Source organism: Bos taurus, chromosome 19 (genome assembly GCF_002263795.3).
Source record: "Bos taurus isolate L1 Dominette 01449 registration number 42190680 breed Hereford chromosome 19, ARS-UCD2.0, whole genome shotgun sequence".
Taxonomy (NCBI): domain Eukaryota; kingdom Metazoa; phylum Chordata; class Mammalia; order Artiodactyla; family Bovidae; genus Bos; species Bos taurus.
This window is the reverse complement of record NC_037346.1, coordinates 5,618,308-5,640,301: the sequence shown is the minus strand read 5'-3', so window position 1 is coordinate 5,640,301 and position 21,994 is coordinate 5,618,308. Positions and strand designations below refer to the sequence as shown.

General features: G+C 41.6%; 1 protein-coding gene across 13 annotated transcripts in view; it reads left to right on the top strand.

Moving 5' to 3' along the window:
* Positions 1–21,994, top strand: part of MMD (monocyte to macrophage differentiation associated) — an 81,425-nt gene that overhangs the window by 2,124 nt on the left and 57,307 nt on the right. For 11 of the 13 annotated variants that reach the window (XR_009491522.1, XR_009491521.1, XR_003030632.2 and 8 more), the window contains 5 exons: positions 6,045–6,126; positions 11,005–11,165; positions 14,624–14,698; positions 16,216–16,317; positions 18,432–18,501. Coding sequence is in view for 7 of the 13 variants with exons in the window: in XM_059877963.1 (XP_059733946.1) it covers positions 6,045–6,126; positions 11,005–11,165; positions 14,624–14,698; positions 16,216–16,317; positions 18,432–18,501 (490 nt within the window). In the remaining 6 variants the exon portion in view is untranslated. Of the gene's footprint in view, positions 1–266; positions 5,506–6,044; positions 6,127–11,004; positions 11,166–14,623; positions 14,699–16,215; positions 16,318–18,431; positions 18,502–19,201; positions 19,556–21,994 lie in introns of those variants that run through there. The other 2 variants (XM_059877965.1, XM_024980001.2) reach the window with 2 other exon arrangements.

Genomic DNA, 21,994 nt, shown 5'->3' with positions numbered 1-21,994 from the left:
CTGATTTTCTTTGCAGAATGAATGATCCCGTAATTTCTTGTTTGCAAAGATATTTCTATAAATCAACTTGAACTTAGAAATAAAGTCTGCAAATAAGTAATATATTGTGGTCTATACATTAACATATTGAGAGTACTGTTCTGCACCTCTTAAAAGCTGTTTGTTATCCATCTTGTGAGCATTTAGGATAGTTACAGGTTGTAAATGACAGAGGAACTAGAAAGAGGAACACACTTATCTTTAAGCCCTTGTATTCCTTTTGATAGATTCACCAGGACTCCATTGAAGAGCATTTGACTGCAGTAAAAACATTTCATTAGGCCATCCTTTGTGGCTATGTCTAACTTATAAGAAAACTTGAACACCCTGCTGGTTTGTTCATAATGGAAACTTGGCGGTCACTGTGGCTTTGGATCAACTTCCAGAGCTCTGCCATATGTGGAGAAGAGCTATAAGGACGCCTAACCCAGTGTAGTAAGTGGAGGGCTTTATGCAGGCATGGCTTCTCAAAAATCTTAGGATGTGAAAAATCCCACTGGGACACCTTTTATCTTTTGTGCTGTATCCCTTTCGCTCTTGATTCTACCCCCACACTGCACAGAGTCATTCTCTCCCTTTCACAGCATCTCTGACTGATTAGAATACTTGCTAACATTTATTGAGTGCCTATCAGTGCCAGGCAGTAGCTGGGTATTTGTAGGTAACTCATCTCATCCCTAACTGTAACCCTGAAAGGCAAACTTCTACCCATTTAATAGAAGAGCTTTAGAGAATAAAAGAGCCTGCTATCATCACACAGCTAGAACGGGGCAGACAGAAGGGTTCATGTCCCTTTCCACCACCCATGCAGCCATTTACCTCTGTCTCCCCACCCACACACAACATCTGTGTGATAGTGCAGAGGCCTAGGACCCAGAGCTTCTAAAGTGTCCTGTTGGTGTGTGCTCATTTCTCCAGCCTGGCAACCAGAAATCCAAGGAAAAGGATACTGCTTTCTTAGCTCCAGCCTTGTGACCACTGGTTAGTTTCAAATTGAGTATGTGGTAAGGCGTCTTATTCTAAAGCATTAGGAAGTGTTCCAGTGCTGCCTGTTGCCTCTCTTTTTGTTCCATGTTCTCAGAGCATCGAATCATACACCGTTCAGTGAACACTGAAGAACACTGAAGTTGTTTCCTTATATGTGCCATTTCCCTTATTTAGTAATTAAGTTAAATGGCTGCCACCACTATCGCCACCTCTGACTGCAGGCACTTTCTCCTAAACATCATGCTTATTCATACAGGACAGCTAATATCAATAGTAGGGTTCTATGTAGGGATCAGTTCTGTTGCCCCTTCGAATGATGTTGAAGGAGCCCCTGAAATGTTCATGGTCTTGTCCTTTGTCCATTTTGTTTTCACAAGATCGAGGATTCTCTTGGCTCTAAGACTGCCTGTTTTTGTTGCATACAGAAATCCCCAGTGAAACTAACTGCCGGCAGGATCTCTCTCAGTTAGGATAATAAAATGCTTCAGCAGCAGCAAAATGTCTGTCTTTTTATTCTCATTCAACACTTATTTATTAAGATCCAACAATCAGCTGGACTTTGTGTTTGGGACTGGAAATGAAAAAATAGACAAGGCAGCCTTCATGGAATTCACTTTACAGTGGGGAAAGATGAAATAAAAAATAAGTTCAAAAAGTCCAGTTCTTACTAATTGTGATAAGGGCTCTGCTGAATTGATACTTTAGGTAGGATGGTTGTGCCGAGTTTGACAGGTGAGAGGAGAGCTGGGCACACTGGAGGAGAATGTTTGGGCAGACATAAACGGCAAACACAGATGCTCTGAGTCAGATCAGACCTGGTTGGTTGGAGGAGCAGAAAGGCTGTGATTGGCTGGAGGGGGAGAGGAAAGGAAGGGAGCCCCTGGCTGGAGAAGTCGGGAGGGCTCGTGGCCTGCAGAGGAGGCCCTGTTGCCAAGCACTTTGGGAAGCCAGATAGGTTTTAAGCTGGGCTTAGCATGTGATGTGATCTGGTGTTAACAGACTCGTGGCTGCTGGGTAAAGAAGAGAGTCCATGTGCGGGCGGGCAGGTAGACCAGAGCTTTGTCTACAGACCAGAGGAGTCGATGTCTTGATTTAAGGTAGTAACTTTGAAACTGTAGAGACTGGGACTGTTTTGGAATGTATTTTGAAGATAGCACAGACAGTACTTGCATTTGGAGTATGGGGAAATACAGAGGAATTAAGGACAACTTCTGAGATTTGATCTCAGGCTCTGAGGTCTGATGGTGCATTTCGGATTTACCTTCAGAAGGCACTGTTGTGGGCTAAAAAATTGGGATGGGGGGAAGGCTATGCTGTATCTTCGCTGTAGCATGTGGGCTCTTTCTTGGGGCACAGGGGCTTCCTCCAGGCTTCCCATGAGACACTCCTGGTAAAGAACCCACCTACCAGGGCAGGAAACCTAAGAGACACGGGTTCAGTCTCTGGGTCAGGAAGATGCCCTGGAGGGCATGGCGACCCACTCCAGTATTCTTGCCTGGAGAATCCCATGGACAGAGGAGCCTGGCAGGCTACGGTCTATAGAGTCGCAAAGAGTCCAGACAACTGAAGTGACCTAGCCCACACGCGTGGGCTTCCTCTAGTTGTGGCACTTGTTTGGGGGGCTTCTGTTGTTGCAGCATGGGCGACACACCCAGTGTTAGAATGTTTTCTAGCATTGGATGACCATCAGAATGGCTCTGCTTTAAGTGGAGGTGTCTGGCCTAAGTGGGTGCTGTTTCCCATAACTCTTGAGAACCTTCCTCATTCTTTTGGGGCGAAGAGAATAGCCTCAGTGTTGGGGGGTTTATTTGCATTTTACATCTGCTTTTCATGTAGGTCTTGGGTGACTAATTTCTTCATAATGATTTCTTCAGGAGGCAATGGGAGGCATGATTGTATCAGAGAGAAATGGAAAATGTAAATTTCCTGGCAGAACCATGTGCCATCCCATGGGGCCCCAGACGGTGCCTGACATACTTGCTGTTCCCTTTCCTTATTGCCAGAATCTTGACCCTGCCCTTAGAGAGAAACTACCTTAAGTCACATGGAAGGAATCTTTTTCTCTGCAACTTCTGAGTTCATTTTTAACCTGAGTGATTCCAGGTGGGCACAAACATGTTACACACATGGCCGCTCAGCTTCCTTGCTTTTAAAGTCTATCCCTGTCTCTGTTATAGCCTGACTATTTTTAGTTTGGGCTGCCAGAGATATAAATTGCTATTTTAGCCTGCAGGCTGGTGGTGGGTGGACAACCCTCCTGAGCATGCCCTGCAGAGAGTGCTTGCAGTTTAATCTACCCTCAGCCACCCTGGAGCCTTACTCTTTACCCTTTACAATTCCTAATGGGGTATGCTACTTAGAGCCCTGTCCTTGTGTCTCAGGCTGATAATCCTGTAGGCCCTTGAATGCAGGGGACACTTTTAAAGCCTCCTTCCCAAGAGTGTAATTATTTTCTTTTTTACTAATAACTGCCGTATAGCAACACTCTAGTCCCTTAGGAAATTAGTGAAATTATTTAAAGGATTGTCAGGGGAGAAAAGATTTATTTATCTATGTGTGAGAATATCTTGGAGTAATTCTGAAGCTGTTAACTGTACGTTTCTCTCTAATAGTTTCCAAGCCGTGTGATGAATCCCATTCAGTATGTGTATCTTTTGCATGTTAGTTAGATAGCTGCCCTTTGGTGAAGACAGGGAAGGTGTCTTCACAGTGCCAACTCCGTTCCCTAAGGGATCTTCCACTCGAACTTTCTGTGTCAGCTTGGCAGGGACTGCCACTTGATCTTTACTCATTTGCTCTAGGGCTACCAGGCCCTTCTTTAACTCAGGGAGAAATGTTGGCTGGTCTTTTGTTCATAAACTGGACACTATTTGGAATTGCTTGGCCACATGTTTTTAGTCAGTTTTTGGCAACCTGTCTGTGCCATTTGGTTTAGCCTGGTACCGTTTTTCCATCGTGTTAATTGATAAGACATGAATAGTCAGAACTTGTTAGTGACAAGTAACAAAGTCTCCTCCTCCTACCCACACCCCCTTAAACTAACTCAAGCAAAAACCTACACTATTGTGTAAAGCCTGTTGACATCTTGCAGGCCCCAAGCCCATCAGTTCAGTTCAGTTCAGTCTCAGTCATGTCCGACTCTTTGCGACCCCATGAATTACAGCACGCCAGGCCTCCCTGTCCATCACCAACTCCCAGAGTTTACCCAAACTCATGTCCGTTGAGTCAGTGATGCCATCCAGCCATCTCATCCTCTGTCATCCCCTTCTCCTCCTGCCCCCAGTCCCTCCCAGCATTAGAGTCTTTTCCAATGAGTCAGCTCTTCGCATGAGGTGGCCAAAGTACTGGGGTTTCAGGTTCAGCATCAGTTCTTCCAATGAACACCCAGGACTGATCTCCTTTAGGATGGACTGGGTGGATCTCCTTGCAGTCCAAGGGATTCTCAAGAGTCTTCTTCAACACCACAGTTCAGAAGCATCAATTCTTCGGCACTCAGCTTTCTTCACAGTCCAACTCTCACATCCGTACGTGACCACTGGAAAAACCATAGCCTTGACTAGACAGACCTTTGTTGGCAAAGTAATGTCTCTGCTTTTCAATATGCTGTCTAGGTTGGTCATAACTTTCCTTCCAAGGAGTAAGCGTCTTTTAATTTCATGGCTGCACTCACCATCTGCAGTGATTTTGGAGCCTAAAAAAATAAAGTCTGACATTGTTTCTACTGTTTCCGCATCTATTTGCCATGAAGTGATGGGACCAGATGCCATGATCTTCGTTTTCTGAATGTTGAGCTTTAAGCCAACTTTTTCACTTTCCTCTTTGAGTTTCATCAAGAGGCTGTTTAGTTCCTCTTCACTTTCTGCCATAAGGGTGGTGTCATCTGCATATCTGAGGCTATTGATACTTCTCCCGGCAATCTTGATTCCAGCCTGTGCTTCTTCCAGCCCAGCGTTTCTCATGATGTTCTCTGCATAGAAGTTAAATAAACAGGGTGACAATATACAGCCTGGACGTACTCCTTTCCCTATTTGCAACCAGTCTGTTGTTCCGTGTCCAGTTCTGACTGTTGCTTCCTGGCCTGCATATAGGTTTCTCAGGAGGCAGGTCACGTGTACACACCAAGTGTTGGTATTTAGATTCAGGCGCTCTTAGGGGCTTCCCAGGCGGCTCAGTGATCAACAATTTGCCTGCCACTACAGGAGACGCAAGATCCTGGCAACCCGCCCCAGTATTCTTGCCTGGAAAATTCCATGGACAGGAGCCTGAGGGGCTACAGTCCATGGGGGTCACAAAGAGACACGACTAAGCCCAGGCACACATGAATGTTCTGGCCAGTGTGTCAGGCACTAGTCACATATTTAGATTTTGAAGCAAACTCTTTTTAATTCAGGAAGAATGCAGATGAAAATGGACCTCTTGTTTCCAGTGGCCTGGAGGCAGCCAAGTATCATTTATTTAAGCTGTCTGGGGCCGGAACAGGTAATGCAATACAGGGAAACTAGTTTGGCAGCCCTGCTAATAATGGGATGGAGCATTTAAAGATCTAATATATATAAAACTTTATACATTTTGAGAGACAAAATAGGAACTTTCAAATGCATTGAATTCACATTAAATCGTGGTTACTGGTATTTATAAAGTTTAGGAAAATGACCTTGATTTTTTTTTTTAGATTTCAGATTTGGTTATGCCATTTTTAATTTTTTATTTTTTTTAAGTATCCCAGTTGAAGAGTACCAGTTGAAGGGGATAGATAGGAGTTTTGTTTGCTTTTCATTGGTAGAAGATTTTTTTGAATGAACTGAAAGAATACTGAATCCAGTTAACTAGGGCATGCACTTTAGACAAAGGCTTTGATTCAGTTTACACCGGCTTTGTGGCTTTGGTTTTGTTCCAGTAGCTAGGTATTTCCAGCAGTCACCTCTTCAGTTAGAAAGACCAGGCAAACTCTGACAAGCTTTCCCATCGTTCTTTACACACTCTGAGCTTTTCTCATGGGATGTCTTTTGTTTCTACAGGTTCATGAACCACCGGGCCCCTGCCAATGGCCGCTACAAGCCAACTTGTTACGAACATGCTGCTAACTGTTACACACATGCAGTGAGTACGAGCTGCCTGCCTTTTCCATGCTTCCCAAGCGCTTTGGTGGGAAGAAGGGGCGATCATCTCTGTTAATCTCAGCCCTGTCAATCCGGTTCACCCATCCCTGTGACCTTTCCTGACCTCGTATCAGTACATGTCATCAGAAACTGTGAGCCGTTAGATACTTTGAGTGCTCTGACCTACAGTCAGCTCTGTTGATCCTGAATTTGCTTTCTCAGATAAGATCTTCTTTGAAAGAAATTAAGTGTTTAGTTATAAGAAAAACCAAAGGAAATTATTTATAAAGACTGTCACCCCTGGAATGAAATGAATTACCTTTTCAAGACAGTCACCTGTGTTCATTTGGCAAGAAGTGTTCACCCCATTTGCTGAGAAAGATTTTTTCCCCCTGAGTGATCCCCTAAAATAGGTAGCCACATCCTTCCCATCCCCACGGTCGTCATTGCTTCTCAGAGCAGATGTTAGTCCTTACTGTAAAAGAAAAGTTTAATTCCTGAATTCAGTTTTTTCTTCCTTCTAAAAGCAAAACATGTTCATTTTAAGAAAAATGGAAAATACTGAAAAATACATAAGAAAAGCAAAACTATCTAGAAAGTGAAGTTGCTCAGTCATGTCCGACTCTTTTGTGACCCCCATGGACTGTAGCCCACCAGGCTCCTCCGTCCGTGGAATTTTCCAGGCAAGAATACTGGAGTGGGTTGCCTTTTCCTTCTCCAGGGGATCGTTCTGACCCAAGGACTGAACTCAGGTCTCCCGCATTGCAGGCAGACCCTTTACCATCTGAGCCACCAGGGAAGCCCATTGTTTGTGTTTATGTGTGTATTTTCATTTTATTGGCATTTTCTTGTGTCACTATAAACTTCCTTTTATCTATGATTTCATTATTCCCTTTGAAAGTTGCATCTAGTGAAATTTTTTGAGGGGAAATGGTGGTTGGTATATAGTCTGAAGATAAGAGATAGAGGAGATCAATTTATCTCTTTAGTGAAGAGTGTTTAGAACAGGCTGATTCAGTTATTTTAGACAGTGTTAGTATAATATGTAGGTTACATATAAATGTTATTGGAGTAAAATTTGCTTGAATTCAAGTTGTGCCTTTTCATTTCTTTAAGCCCCTTCTCCAGAGAATAGTGTTTTCTATAAAGGAACGTGATGCCAAATAAACCTGAAATCAACTAGTTTTTGGTAGATTCCCTTGTAATCTAATAGAACAATGCTGTCTGGTCATTACTTAGCAGAAATCCAACTTTCTAAAGTATCAGTTCTATGTATTATAGTGAAGCGAAAGTGTTAGTCGCTCAGTTGTGTCCGACTCTTTGAGTCTCCATGGACTATAGCCTACCAGGCTCCTCTGTCCATGGAATTATCCAAGCAAGAATACTGGAATGGGTTGCCATGCCCTAGTATTATAATAGTAGAATTCAAATGTTATTTGTGGTATTGAAATGTTACTCTCTTTTATCACTGTCCTTTTTCTTTAGGTGCTCAAAATATTTTTATTTAAATAAGTAAAATGCTAGAATCTTGCTGAATATTTTTTCTTTAGAAAAGAGTTTCTACCTACTTTGTACATGCTTACCCTGAAGAAGCCCCGTTAAAGGGCTTCTTCAGTAATGAAATTTGGAGTAACCTCACTAGTGGACAGTCTCCCTGGACCTGCGGCTTAGATTCTTAGGGCAGGAAGGATTTGGTGAAATTCTCTAGATTTGAGCTGACCCCTGTCTTTGCATTAATGACACATATTTTGTGAAGTGAGCCTCACAACCCCAGAGGGTCAAAATGTTTAGAGTCCATACTTAAAGAATGCACAGCCTAATTTGATTATTAGCTGTACTTTCTAGATACCCATCTTTTTTTCTTTTTTTTAATTGAAGTGTAGTTGATTTAAAATACTATGACAGTTTCAACGGTACTGTAAAGTGATACAGTTTTATTCGTGTATATATATACACACACATTTTTCTGATTATTTTTCATCTGTTGTTCAGTCAGTAAGTCGTGTGTGGCTCTTTGTGACCCCATGGTTTCCCTGTCCTTCACTATGTCCCAGAGTTTGCTCAGATTCATGTCCGTTGCGGCAGTGATGCCATCTGGCCGTCTCATCCTCTGCCACTCTTCTTTTCCCTTCAGTCTTCCCAACATCAGGGTCTTTTCTAATGAGTTGGCTCTTTGCATCAGGTAGCCAAGGTTTTGCAGCTTCAGCTTCAGCATCAGTCCCTCCAATGAATATTCAGGATTGATTTCTTTTAGGATTGACTGGTTTCATCTCCTTACAGTAGAAGGGACTCTCAAGAGTCTTACCCCGCACCACAGTTTGAAAGCATCTATTTTTCAGTGCTCAGCCTTCTTCACAGTCCAACTCTCACATCCATACATGGCTACTGGGAAAACCATAGCCTTGACGATACGGACCTTTGTCGGCAAAGTGATGTCTCTGCCTTTTAATACACTGTCTAGGTTTGTCATAGCTTTCTTTCCAAGGCACAAGCGTCTTAAAATTTCATGACTTCAGGCACTGTCCACAGTGATTTTGAGACCAAGAAAATAAAATCTGTCCCTGTTTCTACTTTTTCTCCTTCTATTTGCCATGAAGTAATGGGACCAGATGCCATGATATTCATTTTTTGACTGTTGAATTTTAAGCCAGCTTTTTCATTATAGGTTATTATAAGATATTGAATATAGTTCCCTCTGCTATACAGTAAATCTTTGAGCGTTTCTATTTTGTCTAGTAGCGTGTATTTGTTAATCCCGTAGTGCTAATTTATCCCCCTTCCTGCCCCCACTCCCCTTCCCCTTTGGTTGTCATGTTTATTTTCTATGTCTGTGAGTCTGTTTCTGCTTTGTGTATAGATTCATTTATTTTATTTTTTATATTTCACATATAAATGATATCATGTGTTTCTTTGACTTACTTCACTTAGTACGATAATCTCTAGGTCCCTCCATATTGCTGCAAATTGGCAATATTTCATTTTTTTAGGACTGAGTAATATTCTATTACATGTGTATGTGTATATGTATGTATGTGTTTATACATATCCCACCTTCTTTATCCATTCATCTTTTGACAGACATGTGGGTTTCCATTTTTTATTCTTAACTAAATGTCTGATGAATTTAACAGAGCTAAAATTAAAGTTATTTCTTAAGATAATTGTCCACAGGCCCTTAAGAAAATAAGCGTGTGTGTGTACGTGTGTGTATGTATTTAAGTCTACTTCAGGATTAGGATATAAGGGATATAAAGTTTGAATGATAGCTTATATGGCCTTTTCTTTCACTTATTGTTCCAGTATACATCCATCATTGTATCCATTTACCAACTGCAAAGTACTGATAAAAGGTAGAAAAATAGTGTCCTGATAGTTTTCAAAATACTGACCTATGAAAGCAACCAGTGAAGTGCTTATTATTTAGCATAATGCTGAGCATTTAAATATAATTGTTTGGTTGTTGAGATGCACAGGTCACCTTTAAGAATAGTATTTTCTTGAAGTAGACCTGAATAATCCTTTAGTTTATCTCTCCTGGATGGTCATCAGGAACACTTATATAAACCAAAGTTAAGGGAAAACTGACAAAACACACACATTAATTTTTTAGAACAGAAAACGTCATCTTATTAAACTTACTAAACTGTATCCCTGATTTTTGGATTTCAGAGAGCATTAAAATTTCTAAAAATGACAAAACAAAAAACTTCCATCTAATTCTCAGGAAGATACTTTAACATAAAAAAAATAGAAAGGACATAGTCTCAAAATAAATTTTGTTTTATGAAAAATTTACTTTGTTGTCCTTAATTTTCACATTTTGTTCTCAGCCATTGTAATCAGCATTGAAATTCAGTGCTGATCCTATCTGGAAGAGTTAATATTCTGTTGCAAGAGAGAAAACATAGGTGTTGGAGACAAAAATAGATGAGATTTCTAAAGTTTGCATTCTTTGCCAGGTATGTTTATTCTGGTATCTAATAAAGTAGTTGATTTCTCCTGATGATTTCTATTATTATAAAATGTTTATTAGTCATACTGTTATGGCTAGACTTTGCACTTTGTGTCCATATGTAGTGTAAAATATGGCGTAAAAGCAAAATTCCCTCTTAAGATCCTAGTCTCTTAAAATTATTTGACTTGGTAGGAATGGATTACCTTTGTCTACTTGAAAGGTGCTGTTAAAAATGAAATAACCCGGAAACTTCCCTGGTGGCCCCATGTCTGAGGTTCTATCCTCCCAGTGCAGGGTGCCTGGGTTCAACCCCTGGTTGGGAAACTAGATCGCGCATCTGCATCCAAGATCTGGCACAGCCAAATAGGTAAATGAATCTCAGAAAATGAGATAATGCAAAGACCCTCCCACCCCTTTTCACTCTACAGTAGCCCCCAAACTGGTGGGATGTAGACATCCTAACTAGAGATGAGGACGTATGATGGGACAAATGATTTGAGTGTGGTATGTGCGTTATATGCACTGATTGAATTCATTTAGTTACCCTTTGCTGAAATTTGGGCTTTCAGTAGCACTTTGGGGAAACAGGAAGGACTATCTCAAGATCAAGTCATCCCTGGGAAATCTGGATACGTGCTTGGTAGCAAAATTAGGATAGAGGACGTCTGTTTTGCAACAGTTGAGTAATTTTGCTGCCTGACCATGTCCCCACTGGCAGGCACAGGTTCCGGGCCCTAAACACAGCACCTGTTCGCAGCGCAGCAAAACGTCAGCTTCATCTGGTGCTTGTTCTAATTATCCGGGAAAGGAGATGTGTGTTTTAAAGTGATCTTCCTAAAGTTGTCCCTCATAAACTTGGGTATTTTTAACAGCTCTCAATTCAGTGTTTTACTGAATATTTATTTTTCTTTCCCTCTCTCTCAGTTCCTCATTGTTCCGGCCATTGTGGGCAGTGCCCTCCTTCACCGGCTCTCTGATGACTGCTGGGAAAAGATAACAGCTTGGATTTATGGAATGGGCCTCTGTGCCCTCTTCATCGTTTCCACAGTATTTCACATTGTAGCATGGAAAAAGAGCCACTTAAGGTACCGTGAATGGCAGCTGTTTGAACAGATCACACAGAATCACTGGTTCAGGTTGGCCTTTCCTGCTGGCATGCTTTGGGCAGCTGAGGCGAAGAGTGGACATTGCCCTTCCTGGTAGACTCAACTGTCCCATTCATTGCTCAGGAAATTTTCTATGGATTGGAAGGAGTTTGAGGACCCCCCATGTGTATCTTTAAAAAGTGGGTCTTTGTTCAAAACACAAACAAAACCACATTGCTGGGAATTCCCTGGCAGTTCACTGGTTAGGACTCTGCACCCTCACTGCTGGAGCCCCGGCTTCAGTCCCTGGTCAGGGATCCTGCAAGCCTCGCTGCTCAGCCGAAATAAAACCCAACCAACCAACAACCAAACCAACCCACATTGCTTCCCTAGGACTGACAGTGTGGAACCCTGACGCCTGTTCTCCACTGCAGCTGAGGGGTGGTGGGCAGGACCCTGGGCTTGGACTCATCGGTTGGGTTTTCAGTCCCAGCCCTGCAACCTGCAACCTGGCCTCATGTAGCCTCAGTTTCCTCATCACTAAAATGAGAATGGTAATGCCCGACTGGTGGACTGTTGTGATAGGTGAATGAGATGATGCATGTGAGGGTGACTGAAAATTACAATCACTGCAGCTATACTGCAGGTATATTACAGCTCAGGTTACTGTTCTGTGAAGTTCAGCTTTCAGAATTAGATCCAGTGTATCTACTCAAACAAAACACACAGATGTTGCTACTTATTAGCTATTAAACGCTTTCCAAACAATACTGCGGTCCCTCACCTCCCAACGAGAAGAACATAAAAGCAATCATCCTTTGAGTGAAGAGTTAATTGGGGAGAATACAAAGGTAGAGCACACCATTTAGTTGCTTATGAAATAGAATCTGTACAACCCCAAAGGGCAAAGTTTCTTCTCAGGAGGATTTAGAACAGACCAAAAGTGATTTAGTATAATTTTAGAAGGTAATTTTTGGTTTTATAGAATGTTCAAAGAAATCTCAAGCTATTTGGACAATCTAACATTAAAAAGATATGCTTTATTTAAAAGCAGGATTTGGGATTCTGCTAGTGATGAGATGATTACTAGTTTCCTCACATTTAAAGATCAGAGTTTTAGAACCAGAAGGATCCTTTCTGCTGCTGAGTCACTTCAGTCATGTCTGACTCCTTGCGACCCCATAGATGGCAGCCCACCAGGCTCCGCCATCCCTGGGATTCTCCAGGCAAGAACACTGGAGTGGGTTGCCATTTCCTTCTCCAATGCATGAAAGTGAAAAGTGAAAGTGAAGTCGCTCAGTCGTGTCCGACCCTCAGGGATCCCATGGACTGCAGCCTTCCAGGCTTCTCCGTCCATGGGATTTTCCAGGCAAGAGTACTGCAGTGGGGTGCCATTGCCTTCTCCAAGAAGGATTCTTAAGGAACATCTAATCCAAGACCCATCATTTTCACCTGGGGAAACTGAGACCCAGAGAAGCTCCCTGACTTGCCCGAGTCATCGATTGCAGCAGAATCTGATCATCCCAGGTCCTCTGACTCCGGTCCTGAGGTTTACTTCCACCACACCCTTCACATTATTGCTTATAGTTTGTAGTCTGCTACCTTCACCCAGAAGCTGACAGTTCCCTGAGCTTAAAATAAAACCACAGCATTGAATCATGAAGGAGCCCAGGGACACACTCAGAAGCATGCCTCAAAAGTACCTATCCTGACTCTTCAGGACACACTGTCGCAGAGGCCAGAGCCTCTTCATTATCTTTTTGGCATAGTGCAGTGCCTGTGATTGCCTTGTCTGACTTGGCTTTGCTGTCTAGATTTCTGAATCAATAAAGAGTTGTAGGTACCTGCTTCAGTATTCAGGGCCTCCCTGCCAAGGCCTGAGAAGAAGGTGTAAGAGAAACCAGTCTCTCTTGAACCTTGCAATAGCACTGCTAGAATCATAAGCTGTGGGTGGAATTTTATTTATTTTAATTGCATTAATTCTTAAAAATATCCCAGTATATCCTTAATTTAAGTAAAAGAGGGAAGGGAATGAGTATTGGTTAAGTACCTACTATGTGCTGGGTGCTGTGCTAATCACATGGCCGCATCGTCTCATTTAATGCTCATACGTACTCTGATACAGATGTTGTTTCTGGAGGGTGAGTGTCAGAGAGGCAGGTGGTGGGGTTTTATTTTTTTAATATTTTATTCATTTGTTTATTTTCTTGGCTGCGCCAGGTGTTAGCTGCCGCAGATGAACTCTTAGTTGTGGCAGGTGGGGTCTAGTTCCCACGCCAGGGCTCACGCCTGGGCCCCGCGTGCTGGCAGCATGGAGTCTCAGCCCTGGGCTGGCAGGGCAGTCCCTGCGGGGTGGGTCTTGAACAAGCTGCAGCTTGACTTTGGGTGCTGCCACCGTCTGGAAAGCAGAATTAGAAAGGCCCCAGAACTGGCTCAGAATCACAGTCGTCCAAGCAGTTAAAAAAAGAGATTCCCCTCTTCCCTCCACCTTCTGCCTCATCTTCTAGCCCTGTTAAGTCAGGATCTGCTGGCCTGGAGTTTGTGACTGTATTGTAGCTTCCCTGGACGATTCTGAAAGGCAGTCAGGCTTGAGAACATTAATGTAGTGACCAGCACTGACTGGCTGGACACCCTCGGCCTGCCCTGGCCACCCCAGGGTGTGTGGCGAGGCAGGTCTAATGCTGGTCAACCACCAAGCCGTCGTGTCCACCACTTGGGCTGAAAGTGGATTAAAGACAGTGCAGTGCGTTTGTACTTTTTACGTTCCCTCAGTGAAGGGCAGATCCTGTCTTATCCGCTCTGTGAATAGACCTCGGGGAGCCGGATCGTTGTACACTTCCTGACCCTTCAGTTGCAGGAGAAAACTTGCTTAGAAGCGCAGGCGGCTACCCTCTTGACAGCAGATAACCATTTTTTTTTTCCCCTTGTTTGTGTCATTGCTGTTCCTAAATTAGTTTCTAAATTTGCTTTATTGCAACTTATTGTCTGCATTAAGGTACTTGGAGTAAAGGCTGCTTCAGAGACATTCTAAAAAGACTGTGGCTTTAGGGGGTATTTTACTGAGCCCTCACAGGTTTGTGCCCTGCACCATGATAGGGGTTGAGAGGTGGTCTGTCCTCGGGGAACTTCATTTTCCTGTTAGATAGGATCTAAAAGAAATGGAAAACATCAGAAAGCACAGATTTTGCTTGTTATTGTTTAATAGTTTCAGAGTTTCTGATTGTTGTGGGGTTCTTACATGGAGAGAATCTTTGGTATGTGTAATCTTAATAATAAAGCTTTTATTTGTGGCTTCATTTTATTAAAAAAAAAAGAAAGCTGTGTGACTTTGAAAGCCCATTTATGTATGCCATGAGAACTAGGAACAAGAGTGGCTGTTGTGGCCTAGCAGAGTGACAACCCCTACTTCCAGTCTTACAGTTTTCTGAAAACTTTGTCTGATGTGTTTGCCCCCACAGGACAGTGGAGCATTGGTTTCACATGTGCGATAGAATGGTCATCTATTTCTTCATTGCTGCGTCTTACGCTCCATGGTAAGATACAGTTTTTCTGAAGACAGCATTTTTATGAGAGAATTCTCAGTCCTTCTTCCCTCCTGTCTTCCTGTCCCTGCCCTCCACCCCAAAAAACATACATACACGGGTTTTTTTCCTTTCCCATTTTGATTTGCTTGAGTCAGCTTGCAGACTGTAAGGAAACAAGGTTGCTGACACTCAGAATACACATCTGCCCTGGAATGTTCCAGAGAAGTGCTACAAAGTTGTGTGTAGGTAGCACGCTCACTTTGGAAATAGATTACCTTTGCCTTCCATTTTCTTTCTTTGTGCTTCTGCTATTCAGAATACTTGGACATCTAATTGTTTAAATGGAAATGCTATAAATATATATGTAAAGAAAACAAGCTAACTTTTGAAATTCACACTGCTTGTCTTCACAGCACAGTAGCTACTATATATGGAATGCGGCTCTCATTTCTTCAGCTATGTGAATAAGAGAGCTAGCCTAATTAGTTAGCCATTTAAAATGCCTGGTATTCAGTTCAGTGTCCTGGTTCTTCCTGTCTTTTCGGTATAGACAAGATAGAGTCTTGTGCTGTTTTGAATCCATAATTAAAGAAAAATTAGTTTTCCTCTACCACGGTATGGTCCAGTTTTAACCACTCGGAAATTGATATTATGCCGTCAACTACTATAGTCATTAGAAACACCCAGTCTCTGGATTCTGACTAATGTAGCATCCATCATTCAAAAGAAACCTAATTATGTGTTGTAGTAAAAAGTAAGTGCTGTCTCTCCCCAGTACCTGTTACTAAATTATAGGTCTGCATCATATTGGAGCGAGAATACTTGGAGGCTTTTGTGAAGTATACCTCAATTTAAAATAAGTAAATAAAAATTTTAAATGTAGACTGAGGAAACAAATATTACAATAAACAGTTTGTTCACATGTAAGTCTTCGATATGCAGATGGTACCTTTTCCATTTGGAAATACTAATTTTGTAGTAATAGTCATTCAGAATAACATTTTTTCCCCCATATCTATTAATCAGAATTTAGTACAGATGAATTTGTAGCATTTTAAGTTCAGGCTTCACAGGAGTCCATGGTTAAATTCTAACAAAATATCTTACATGACATATGTTGGGCTAATTCTTCTGAAGTTTTCTCTTGGCAGAGATACTTGGTCTGTGTATTAGGTATCTGTTGTGTGTGTGGGATCCAGTTGAGGGTTTTGTTCTCAGTAATCTTTGTAAACAGTCTGCTCTCAAGTACACAGTCAGGAGTGAGAAGGCAAGTGGCCTCTGCAGCAGCCCGCCTAATCAGGAAAGTCGGGTGTCGTGGTGTGCTGGGGCTCACCTGTACATGTCTCTTTAAGTTATTAATTTTACCCCAGTTGCCCAGATACCTCCACCACATGTTGAGTGCTTTTTCTTTCTGGTCTTATCCTCTTACCTTCTCTATCAGTTTTCAGGACTAGAGGAAAACACAGGTTTTATGAATTCCTTTCATTTATCACTTCTGTTCTCTGTTGTCATGTTTACATTTTTAGGTTAAATCTCCGTGAACTTGGACCCCTGGCATCTCATATGCGTTGGTTTATCTGGCTCATGGCAGCTGGAGGAACCATTTATGTATTTCTCTACCATGAAAAGTAAGAGAAAATAATTTACATTTAATACCTTTAAAATTAACTTCCTAAATTTTATCTACATTACAGTATGATTTACTTTACATTTGTACTTCAAAATAGTAGAAATACATAAACAGAATATATATTGTTTTAACAAATCTTCAGAACCATTTGCTCTATATCACTGGTGGACAGATTGCTGTAGACAAATGAATGGTGCCTGTGTAACACATGATGTAGCTGAAGGACAAAGTAGCCTTCTCTCTCATCTGCAATGGCAGTTCAGTTCTGACTCTGAAATGAGTCAGACTTCACTTCACATCCTCAGCCAGACTAGTTGTATCTACAAACTAGCCTGCCTCTGTGACTTACAGTTACCACATGAGAAAAATAACTGCTTTTCTAAGTTTCTAGGAAGGTTGAAGATAATCGATATTAAGCCCTCAGCATAACACTTAACCTAGTTAGGAGCCCAGCAGCTGTTCCAACCCAAGACTCCTGGGAAGGGGGATGTTTGGAAGGGTATATGAACTCTTAGTATCCTCACCATGGAACACATTTTTTTTTAACCTGGTATTCAAAGGTCCTAGTGTGTGAAGCAATATAAAAAGAAAGCTTATTGAAATTTAGCATCTTAGTTCTAGAAGAGACCTTCAAGTCGTCTATTTCTGCTTCATGCTTGAAAACTGAGAACATTCAGTACATGCATGAAATCAGTGACACATCTGGAATTAGGACCCAGGTGGCCTAGTTCCTATTCCATGGCTCTTCTCATCATTTCATATGCCTGAACTTGAGAAACTCACAACCATGAAATCATTTATTTGGATACAGTTTATTAAATTCTTTATCTATTGTTTTTGGCAGAATGGCCCTCAGAATTGACTATAACGTGTGCTTGTCACAAAGTAATAAATTGTTTTCTCTTTTCAGAAGAAAATAGTAGTTTTAGCTAACTTCTCTGTAACTTTGAAATTCACTTAAGTGCATTTTTGACCATAATTAGCAATTCTGAGTGGTGTTATGCATTATATATATATATATCCAAGGGAACAGTTTGCTTCTCAGACTCAAACCCCTAATTTATACCCTTGGATAAAATAGGAAGTAAAGTAAGACAACTATTTTTTATCCTGTTTCAGGCCTTCTGATGTAAACCAAACCCACATTCTTCCCCAGTTCCCTGATATGATTACCTCCTGGTGGACTTTGAGTACAAAACACTAAGAACGAGATGCGAGTCATCCTTGGCCATTTGGTTTGGCAGGTATTAGGGAAAACCTAAATGGTGCCACATACTGTTCTAGGCCCTGCAGATCCAAACATAAATATACTTTGGCCCTTGCCTTCGAGAAACTTAAAGTGTAGTTTGACTAGGCATAAATATAACTTGAATTTCAGTACAGTGTGTTTTTTTAGCATTTTCAAATAATCTGCATCTAAGATGATGAGCCTTACAAATTAAGAGTTTGTGCAGATACAAAATAGACCATCAGAAACACATTCCCTTAGTTCTTTAAGGCTCCCATCCCTTTGCCACTGATAGAGGAGGCGCCAAGCTATTCCTTGTGCAGCTTCATAATTTCAGTGTCTTATAGTGATGAATTGGAATGACGGTGAAGGCAAACACTGGGATTAGAAAGGGAAGGTGCACGGTTAATTGGATTCAGTGATAACTTTGGGCAAAGAACATTTCCCATGTAGCATGTAGAATTTGATGCCTTATCAATCCTGAAAGGGTTTCCCTGGTGGCTCAGTGGTAAAGAATCCACCTCCCAATGCAGGAGATGCAGATTCAATCCCTGGGCCAGGAGGATCCCCTGGAGAAGGAAATGGCAACCCACTCCAGTATTCCTGCCTGGAGAATCCCATGGACAGAGGAGCCAGGAGGGCTAGAGTTCATGGGGTCACAGAAGGGTCAGATAGGATTTAATGACTAAACAACAACAATCCTGAAAGAAGTATTCGTTCATTGTTATACTCAACTACAGTATTTCAGTCTGTAATGGTCTCCTGTAGGGAAAATACATTTCATTAAGAGTTTACATTTGTTTTTCAAAAGAAAAAAATGGCAAGGAAATGGTTTAAGTGTTGTAGGAATAGATAAATTATATTAACACATTTCTCTTCTGCAGGTATAAGGTGATTGAGCTCTTTTTCTATCTCACAATGGGCTTTTCTCCTGCCTTGGTGGTAACATCAATGGTAAGTTTCTTCATAATTTAGTTATTTCACCTTATTTTCTTTCCAATCACTGTGACTTTTAATATGTCTATAGATACAATCTGTAGCTTTTATTTCTGAAGTTATAATGTGCCTATTAGAGACTCAAAAGAAAAAATATATAAATTACAAAGTGCTACAACTTGCACTACTTGCTGTCTGCAGTTTGGAAAAGCTATACACCCAAGTGTCTCCTCCCATGTGGTAATCTGCTGTATTTGTTCTTGGCAATAACCCCACTCCCACCCTTTACCCAAAGAGCTGTGAGATAATGTGAAGGTGGGAATTTTTTAAGTTACTTGGTGTCTTAAACCTAAATCCGTGGACAAGGGTAAACTTTTTCATTTTTTAAAAATCTTTTTAATATTGGAGGATAGTTAGTTAACAATGCTGTGATAGTTTCAGCTGCACAGCAAAGTACCTCTGCATACACATGTATCCATTCGCCCCCAATCTCCCCTCCCATCCAGGCTGCCACATGACATCGAGCAGCGTTCCCTGTTCTGTACAGTAGGGCCTTGTGGTTGTCCATTTTAAATATAACAGTGTGTGCACGTCAGTCCAGACTCCCTCCCTGGCCCTTCCTGCCATCCTCCCCTCCTGGCAACCATAACTTCCTCTTCTGAGTCTGTGGGTCTGTATCTGTTTTGTGAATAAGTTCATTTGTTTCACTTCTTTTTAGATGGCACATATAAAGGATGTCATACAGTGTTTCTCCTCTGACTGACTGCACTCAGTATCATATAAAGGACGTCATACAGTGTTTCTCCCCTGACTGACTGCACTCAGTATCATATAAAGGACGTCATACAGTGTTTCTCCCCTGACCGACTGCACTCAGTATCATATAAAGGACGTCATACAGTGTTTCTCCCCTGACTGACTGCGCTCAGTATCATATAAAGGACGTCATACAGTGTTTCTCCTCTGACTGACTGCGCTCAGTATGACAGTCTCCAGGTCCATCCATGTTGCTGCGAATGGCATTATTTCATCCTTTTTAATGGCTTGTAATATTAAAAATATTACTCAGTTATAGTGGAGTAATATTCCATTGTATATATGTACCACATCTTCTTTATTCATTCCTCTGTTGATGGACATTTAGGTTGTTTTCATGTCTTGGCTATTGTAAACAGTTAAATTAATGACTTCTTAAAATTTAAGCATTGGAAGGACTTCAAAAGGTCATTTGGCTCAACATTTTATTGGATATTTCTTGAATCCCTTCACTCTTACATTTCCTTTCACTTGCTTTTAAGTCGTATTATTTCTCTTTCCCAGGAAAGTGCTTTTTTTTTTTTTTTTAACTTTGCTTGAAATTGTCCTTTGGGGACTTTACTGAGTGAAAATGTGGCATTACCTGTAGGAGTCAGACTAATCAGTATTGAGAAATCCATGTGTATTTGTCAGTTTGGAACAATAACGTAACGACCTCACAATCCCACCCACTGCTCACTTGTGCTTTTAGCTTATGTATTTCCAGTCTATACTCTGCATTTTTGGGCACTGGCTACTGTATTAATTAAGGAAGTCATGGTTTGTTTAGTTGAACTCTCTTCTTAGCCTGCAAGGGTCAGAAATGTACCTGTAATTTCACTCCTGAGCTCACAGGCACTTTGTAAGAATTTTGCTGTATATAGTTCTCGCTCTGGTCACAAAAATGCCTGTAAAATATTTAGGATTTATGTTTGCTTGTGTTTTTTCAAAGGGTATGCTTTATGAGATTGTAACGAGATATGTTCTTTGAGATACAAGATTTATAATGGCTTTAGTAATTTACCTTGCACCAAAAATATATATAGTTTAGTTGGTAAAGGCATCAGGGAATGGTGAGAGGAGGGAGGTGAAAGACAGAAGTGAGAAAATCTGCCTGGAAGGCGATTGAGGACACCCAGAGCAAGGTCTGTGTGATAGGTTACTAATCGTTAGAGTGAAGCTTCAGGTAAATTCCCTCTGGGTATCGTAAAAACAAGTTTATCCAGTATTTTTACTAGTGTAAATCTTTCATGGACATTTTCAAGTGGCACAACAACAGGTGACTACTGTTCACGTTTATCAAACAGGAAAATCCCCACCCTTGCCCTGATAGAACTTAGAATCAAGCAGAAAAATACCATTCATATAAAATAAGAAGTGGTCATCAAGTTTTATAAGGCTTTGGGGAAAGTGCAGCCTACTCTGGGAGGGCCTGACAGAATACCCGAGGAAATGCTATTCACGCTGATTCAGAAGGACAGACGGGAGCCAAGAGGCGGAAGAGTGGCGCAGGTGGCACGGAGACGGACCCAGCGTGGAGGGAGGCCCGGGCACAGGGAAGCAGCGTCTGAATGTGCATAGACATGTGAGGGGTGTGACCGTGCAGATGACACAAGTTCTGTGATGAAACCGGTGAGCAGAGACCAGGTCAAAAGGAACCAGGCATCTGAAGGAGCAGGAACAGCACAGATGATGAAGACTCAAACCTTTGGTGTTGCAGTCAGAATAACGAGTGTCAGAATTACCCTTCTACCACAAAGAGCTATAAAAATGCTACAAAAGTGCATGAATAACAATTTTTTGGCATTGGACACAGACATATAGGACTATGATTCTTGAGAGAGAAACCAAAAGATGAGCTTCAAATGCACTGCAGTTTTCTCCCTGTTTGGAATGCTTTCCAAACTACAGTGAAAGAAAGTGGAGTCCAGGAGCAGCCATCTGGGTGGAGGAAACAAACCAACAATTCAGCTCACTGGGCTGGGGCAGGGTCCTGGAGACGAGGGAGCTTCACAGAGAAGAGTCTCCAGAAATCTGCAAAGGGATTTCCTTGTGCCCTTGCCCAAATACTAAGCTGCATTTGTGCTGGGCAAGACGCTGCATACCCTGGTTGAAGATAGCTGTTGAAAGGCTGTGAAGTAAGTGGATATTCCTGAATGAGCCCAGTACTGGAGATCCCAGAGTTCCAACCAGCCAGAATGGAGAGACCACGCAGAGCAAAATAAGTATTCCATTGACCCTAGCAAGATCACATCTTAGACAAAGCTGTGGCACTCCCATAACAAAGCCCAGAAACCTCAAAGGATAAAGTTGATCCTCTAGTAAATAAATGGCAAACTCAACGTTTGGAAAACAACAAAATTTGTACTCTTGGCATCCATTAACTAAACAAATACTGCTAGATAAGCAAGAAGAGCCTAATGAAAATTCTAGATCTGAAAACTGTATGTTGAAAAAAAAAATGTATTGGAGGAATTTAAGAACAGATGGGATACTGCAGAAGAAAAGATCAATGAACTTGAACTGTCAGGCCTCAGGCTGGGAGAAATTTGGTTTCTCTATATGTATCTGACAAAGGATATGTACCAAACACTGTAGCACTGTAAATCAATAATAAAAAGAGAAAGAGATACAAGTATCCAGTAAACCCTTGAAAAACTGCTCAATGTCACCAGTCATCTCTGAAATCAGGGAAATGAACATTAAAAGCTTACCA